Raw genomic sequence first — 7,076 nt, 5'->3', positions numbered from 1 at the left:
CCATCCACCCATCCATCCATCCATCCACACACCCAGCATTCACTGGGTGCCTATCGTCTCCTGAAGCTGGACCATTCCAGGCACTTCCATCAAGGACCACACAAACCCAGAAGTAGAGCATTACAGCGATGAGTCTGAGAAGCACAAAAGGGGTGTGCAAAGAGTACGTGTGTGTTGACAGAGCCCTCCGTGGGTGTCAAGGGGAGGGAGGGAAGAGGGGTGCAGAAGCCCTTACCCAGCTGGTGGACTGGCTGTCCTTGTCCTGTGAGGAGAAAGGACAGAGGGGAGACATGCTCAGAGAGAGCAAGACTGGTGTGGCACAAGCGAGTGAGGGAGGGAGGCTCCTGCTAAGGCACAGATAGGACAGGGCCGAGGGCGGAGAGGGAAGACACTGGAAGGTACAGGGAATGAGTCAGGGACATCAGGAGGAGGCGAGGTCCTTGTGGGTGAGCAGAAGGGGGCTGAGCAGGCATTGCAGTTACCTGGGCGCCAGGGCTCCAGTGGCACAGGGCGGCTCCAGGGCCCATCGCCGGCTGCGGTGTAGGCTGCCACAGATACAGTCAGGTTGGGCACGGGCCCATTCCCCCGCAGTTCTAGGGTCACTTCTCGAGTTAGCCTCACATCCATTAGCACCTAGGAGGTCGGAAGCAGAATCAGGGAGAACCTCAGACCCCTAAATTTTAACCCTGCATCCTTGACCTCAGCTCCTCATCTCTTTCTCAAGACCTTTGCCTCCTCTTCCACCCGTCACCCCCTGCCCCTTCCTCTCCATCCTTCATCTCCATTTCACCATCTCCCCACCCCCTGGAACGCTTACCAGGCAGGGACTGCATGTGTCCCATCCCCCACCACGTCCTCTGTCCCTTAGTGCAGCTCACAGGACACTGAGGAACTGAATTATCTTTTTATCTTCACCTTTCTATCCCTTCTCACCTCCCATCCTATCTCTCCTCCTTGGAGTATTGACAGCCCAGTACTACTTTGGTGGAAATCTGGAAAGAGCACCCCTTCCTCAAGATGCTATCCAGCTGTCTACTGTAAAACTATTAAGAGAATGTAAATCTACAGATCGCCGTGGGTTATAAACAGCCATTCCCAACCCTCCTTCGGATTCCCTGAGCTCCCCAGAATATAATCCACTAAGCATGGTGCAACGGTATAGTACCCAACCTACACAGCTGCCCCTCTCTGCCTTGCCATCTTCCTCTCCCCATCTCCCTCCTCTCCCAACCACTCCACACCAACCCAGCCAGCAGCACCCACCTCAGGGGTGTCTTGGCCTCGATAAGCCAGCCGGTACCCTAACAGGGTGCCCTGCAGGGGTGCCCTTGGCTCCTGCCAACGCACGAGGACCTGGCTCCCGTTCCGCATGGCGCTAATGTTCTCAGGGGGGCCCAGGGGCACTAGAGGACAGGGAAGAGGGGAAGCTGGCACCCCCACCTCTTCCTGACCCCACCCGTTCCCAGGAGGTGGGGGCAGGGCAAAGGCACACTCCTGCAGGTCTCAGTGAGCAGAAGCTCAGGGGAGAGATTTGGCAGGGATGGCGGGGCAGTGCGAGCACAGGGGTGTCGGGGAAAGGACTGAAGGGAGGTGAGGCCACGTGGGGTAAAGGAGTGCGAGGATGCTGGAGGCACTGACGCAGGCGAGGTCCAGCAGGGCGGTGGTGACGGCCCTCCCCAGCCCCCTTACCTCCCTCCGGTGTTTCCACAGGAAGCCAGTGTGTCCAGGGCGAGGGGCCCTGGCTGCTGGCACACGACACCCGGATGTGATAAGGGGTGTGAGGATGGAGGCTGCCCAGCCGAAGCTGGTGAGGGGGCACAGATGCTTGGAGGGTGAGGGGCTCCTCCGGGGGGTCTGGCTCTCCCAGCCAGCTGCCCACCCCATCGTCCGACATCACAGCCTAAGGAGAGGAAAGGGCATGAGGAGAGCACGACCCCACAGTCACCCCCAGTGGCCACACGGCTCTCTGTGGTGGTGTCCTAGCTGTGTGTGAGTGTGTGAGTGTGTGTGTGTGTGCGCATGCTGCATGTTAGGACAACATGGATGCCTAGATTTGCAATGCAAGGAAATCATATAGCCGTGTGATGTGCACAGTCAAAAGCCACCTCTAGCCTCGCTCACTCTACCATGGGGACTGAACTTGGGACTTTCACAGTAGCTACATCCCCAGCCTGTTTTTTTTTTTTTTTTTTAACTTATTTTGACAGGGTCTGGCTAAATAGCTAAGTTGTCCAGGCTGGGCTGGAATTGATACTCCTCCTGCTCAGCCTCCCGGAGTGCTGGGATTACAAGTATGTGCCACCATGTGCAGCTCACTTTTTTCCTCTCTTTGAGCCTCAGTTTCCCCATGTGGAAAATGAAGGATAAGATGCTCCAATGCCTTACAGGGCCATTTAAGGGTTAAATGTATGGGCTGGGAGCCAGTTTGGTGGCTCCTGTAATCCCAGGACTCTGGAAGACTGGCAGGAGGATTGTGCGTTTGATCTAAGGCTGGACACTTTAGTAACTTAGCAAGACCCTGTCTCAAAATAAGGAATAAAAAAGGGCTTGGGGTGTAGCTCAGTGTGAAGGCCCTGGGTTTAATTTCCAGTACTACAAAAACAAACAAACCCTCAAAACACTATGCCCCGCCCCCAGGATTGAACTCAGGACCTTGCACTTGCAAAGGCAGACACGGTGCAGCTAAATCTCTGGCCCAAACAATGCCTTTACTGACATCATTCAGAGCCCTTCACAAATCTGAATTATTTGGGGGTGGTGATGGGCATCACACCCAAGGCCTTGCGCATGCAAAGCACACGCTTTACCACTGAGCTGCCCCTCAGACTGAATTCATTTGATTTTCACATCAATGCTGTGCTGCAGTAAGTGCTACCCTAATCTCTGTTACACTGAGGCCCAGGCACATGGAATCCCAAGTCATCAGTTTGTCACCGATGAAGCAGGAACATGACTTCCTGTCTCCAAAGCCTCTGCTCTGCTTGTAGAAAGAACATCAATAGTAGCACCAGTGCCTCTCATCTGTCCAGAGAGGCAGGGGAGGTTAGTGCTGAGGAACATGGGAGCTGGCTCTCCCATTCCTCGGGGCTAGGTCTTAGTTTCCTCACCTTTAAGATGGAATGGCTGTGCATGGTTGGGCACACCTGTAATCCCAGCACTGAGGGAGGCTGAGGCACGAGGATCACCATGAGTTTAAGGACAGCCTGAACTGCATAGTGAGACCCTGTCCCCTCAAAAAAAAAAAAAAAATGGAATGATGAGAGTGGCTTCTTACTCTGCAGGGCTTGTTTAGAAGAGTGTCTGTGCATATTCAGTGTGTCTTTGTCATTATGTGTGCACGGCTGCCTGGCAGCAGGTGTCAAAGTGCACACCCTGCACAGAGACATAGGCTCACATACCCAGTTACTCCCCGAGATGTGACAACAGCTCTACCACGTGGACCCACAAAGCTACCACAACTGTACAACTCACAGCCACACATCTTGGGAGCACTGCTGCCCAGGGACACACCTTCACCTCCAAGATCCCAACCACACTGCTACGCGGTATGTCGGCTCGCACAGTATTGGCTGTGTGGCAAAAGCTGTTTCTTAGCCAGCCATGTCTGTAATCCCGGCACTTCCAGACTCGGAGGCAGGAGGACACAAAGTTCAAGTCCTGCCAGGACAACTGAGTGAGACTTGTCTCACCATTAAAAAAAAATAATAATAAAATAAAGCTCACTCGAAGTCACATAGCCCCCGTGGGGGATGAGGACACCATCACATGAGCCAGGGTGAAGGGGGATGGCGGGTGGGTAGTGGAGGGGTGAGGCTTTCTCCACGCCTGCTCTCTGACCCACAGTGGCAGATGGGAAGAGGAACCTCTCTGCCAGGACAAAGGGGAGATGGGTGCAGACAGTGGGCTCGTGCCCTCTCCCACTTCTCTTTTTCCCTGGGATGGTCCTGGCCCTCCTGCTGGAGCCCTTTGGCCCCAGCCCCCTCGCAGCAGGAAGTGAGATCTGGAGAGGGAAGGGCACACACTTCTGCTTTCCTGGGGATCTTCGATGGATGTGGGTGGGGATCCAGCTGGCTTCTGCCCTGCCATTGGAGGTTTCCCCAATCAGGTCAGCCTCTGGGGTGGAAGCTCAGCTTTACCCTGCCAGCCACGGGGCATGGGACAGGTCCTTTCCCTCCTCGGGGTCTCTCAGTTCCTTACTCGGGAAAGGGCAAGATGAACAGCTCTTGTCTTCTAGGGTGGAAGTGACACGCAGATATGGGCAGGGTAAGTGTGAGAAACAAGTGTCTGGGGCTCAGGAAGCAGCTTTGTGATATGATGATTACCTAGACGTGTGAGGCCCTGGGCTCCACCCCAGCACCACACTAAAACAAAATGAAAGGAAGAAAGACAATTGCAGAAGAGCTGGTTCCAAATGTAGGAGGTCAGGAGCACCACTGGGACAGGTGAGACAGGGCTCGCATCTTACTTCTGCTACTTCCTGCCTGCGACTTTTGGTGAGCTGCTTAATTACTTGGAGGTTTAGTTTCTTCATCTGGAAAATGGGCCTATCCATAGACTGTCCTTCACAGACACACAGGGAATGTGCAGAAGGCCCAGCACACAGTTAACACCCCAGACAAGTTGGTCATTATTGACACATCACAGGCGCTGTCCAACCTCCACCTCCCACTTCCCAATTTCAGAGAACTTCACACTCAACGTGAGTTTTATGTTTACAGGGCTGGGTGATTTATTTTTGTTTGTCTTTGTGTTTTTCTTGCTCCACTGTAGGAGGGACTTCAGGGCAGGGGTTAGGTCCAGCTGGCCTTAGTCAGAAAACATCCCCACTGTCTGGCCTGTGCTGGGCCGTAACGAGGAGTCAGTGTGACAGACAGCTCTGGCCCCACCCTCACATAGGCCACAGGCCAGTGGGGGACACACTCACCCTACACAGTGACTACCCAGAGTAGTCAGGGCAGAGACGCAAAAGTACAGAACTATGGATGCCCAGTGAGGACAGAAATAGCTCCAGACCCTCACAGAAGTCTCCTTGGTTCCAGATGTTATTTTAAGTTTGCTACTTGCACTTACTCATTTAATTCTCAAACAAGCCAATCAGTTAATTGCTATCACCTTGCTCATTTTATAGATAAGAGAACTGAGGCCCACAGAGGCTAAGTCACTTCTCAAGCTACTACAATCAGCAGAGTCAGGAGTTGAACCCAGGACATCTGGCACAAACCTAGGCTCTGTTACCTCTCAACATATCACTGGCCTGGAGGGGCAAGGATAGGTGCTTGCGCTTGTGGGTAGACTGAGGGCTGAGACTGAGCTGACCAAAGTCAGAGGATCTCACCTGTAAGGTGCAGTGAGTGAGGGGGTAGATGCCACTCAGGCCAGGGGACCAAGCCACCTCCAGTTCCGTGGGCTGGCTGGAAACCAGGTGGAGGTCTCGGGGCCGCTGGGGGAGCACTGCAGACAGAGGAGAGGAGCGTCATCCTGGGGACTTTTGCCCAGAGCTCCTCACCCTACCCTCTGTCTCCCTCTCTGGCCAGTCCTTCAGATGCCCAGCTTCTCCGACCCCTTTTCCCTCACCTGTGATGGCGGCTGTGCGGGATGTGGTGACCCCCTTGGCATTGTGGGCTTCACAGGAGAAAGAAGACGTCTTGTTCAGGCCTAAGGGAGTCATACGAGGGAGGAGCCAGCGTCAGATGGGGGAAGAAGAGACTTTTGGGCCAGGCTGCCCTGCTCCATTGCAGCCAGCATGACAGTGTCCATCCAGCCCGTCTCGGCATAACGAGGAAGTGTGAAGTACAAAGGGGAGGGGCAGTGTGTTAGGAAGAGACTCTGTCCCCAGATATATGCACAGGCCAATGGCTTCAGGTCTACCCTCCTTCCATACACATACAGCACACACACGCACACACTGCTACACCCAGAGACACAGAGAACCATACAGAAACACACGTGCTCATGTTACAGATCAGAGAAACACGCACACTCGCGTATATGTACAGAGATATTCATATTGACTTATACAGACACGCAGAGTCACTCACACCTAAGAGACACACACCTACAGACGGAAACATGTGTTGAGGTAGAATAGTCTGCTCTTCCTCCCAGACCCTCTCCTCCTAACTCGGTTTGTTCCCGTCACACTGGCCTCTTGGTGTTTCCGGAACACACACACTCACACACACGCATGCTCGTACACGCACACACGCAAGCAGCACGTTCCCATCCGTCCTGGGAACTAAGCACTTGTGTTTCTCCTGCCTGGCAGTCTCCCCACAGATGTCCACACAGCTTGCTCTCTCCCTCCGTGGGTGTGATCCTAACTGACACCTCTGTCACGCTGTTCCCCCCATGTAGAATGGGAACCTCCCCTCCCCGTCTGTCCACTGTCCTGCTCAGCTCCCCCAGTGCCCCCCGACCAGTGTCAGCTGGGGGGGCGAGTGTATGCTGTTGACTGAGCGAATGAATTTGTGTGTGTGTGTGTACCTGCATCTTTATGAGCGTTTGAGTGTGTGTGTGAAGTGTGAGCATGTGCAATTCAGCGAGCAAGCCAGTCAATGCATGTGCCTTGAACGACTGTTTTTGGGTGTCCAGGAGTGGATTTTGTGTTCAGGTGTTTGTCTCTGTACTTGTATGTGTGTGTGTGTGTGTGTGTGTGTGCGCCAGTGCATGCGTGCACCTGTGTCACCACCTCCATGAATGCACACCTAAGGGTGCACCCAAGAGACAGAAATGGAAACACACAGAGACACGGCACGCAAGGCTACACAACTTAGCCGACGCACACAACGTGGCTGTGACGGACGTGAGGGCACCCAGTCTTCAGTGGGGCCCGGCGTGTTGTGCCCGTGCCTGCCTTTATGCCCGGTGAGCCTGCGGCCTGTGCGGCCGTAGCAGCTGTGTGTTTGTGCGGTGTGGTATCTGCGTTCCCACCACCTGGCTCGCTTGGGAGGGCGGCCCTCAACCGAAGGCACAAAGTTTCCTTTCCTCCGTCAGCGGCAGCAGAGGAGGGTGACACGGAGAGTCCCGAGGCCGGAAGGGGGAGGGCGGATGCCTGCCTGGCCCGCAGCCCCCGCGGG

General features: G+C 54.6%; 1 protein-coding gene across 2 annotated transcripts in view; it reads right to left on the bottom strand.

Annotated features, from left to right (window-relative positions):
• The window catches only part of Axl (AXL receptor tyrosine kinase), a 30,887-nt gene that overhangs the window by 18,270 nt on the left and 5,541 nt on the right, over window positions 1-7,076 (bottom strand). The window contains exons 5-10 of one of the 2 annotated variants that reach the window (XM_010623347.2): window positions 5,575-5,655; window positions 5,336-5,451; window positions 1,690-1,900; window positions 1,264-1,403; window positions 483-633; window positions 236-262 (exon numbers count right to left, since the gene is read on the bottom strand). In XM_010623347.2, the coding sequence (XP_010621649.1) occupies window positions 236-262; window positions 483-633; window positions 1,264-1,403; window positions 1,690-1,900; window positions 5,336-5,451; window positions 5,575-5,655 (726 nt within the window). The remainder of the gene's footprint in view (window positions 1-235; window positions 263-482; window positions 634-1,263; window positions 1,404-1,689; window positions 1,901-5,335; window positions 5,452-5,574; window positions 5,656-7,076) is intronic. The other variant, XM_010623348.2, reaches the window with a different exon arrangement.

Source organism: Fukomys damarensis, unplaced genomic scaffold (genome assembly GCF_012274545.1).
Source record: "Fukomys damarensis isolate Sample0158 unplaced genomic scaffold, DMR_v1.0_HiC HiC_scaffold_19, whole genome shotgun sequence".
Lineage (NCBI taxonomy): Eukaryota > Metazoa > Chordata > Mammalia > Rodentia > Bathyergidae > Fukomys > Fukomys damarensis.
This window is presented reverse-complemented; position numbering and strand designations above follow the sequence as displayed.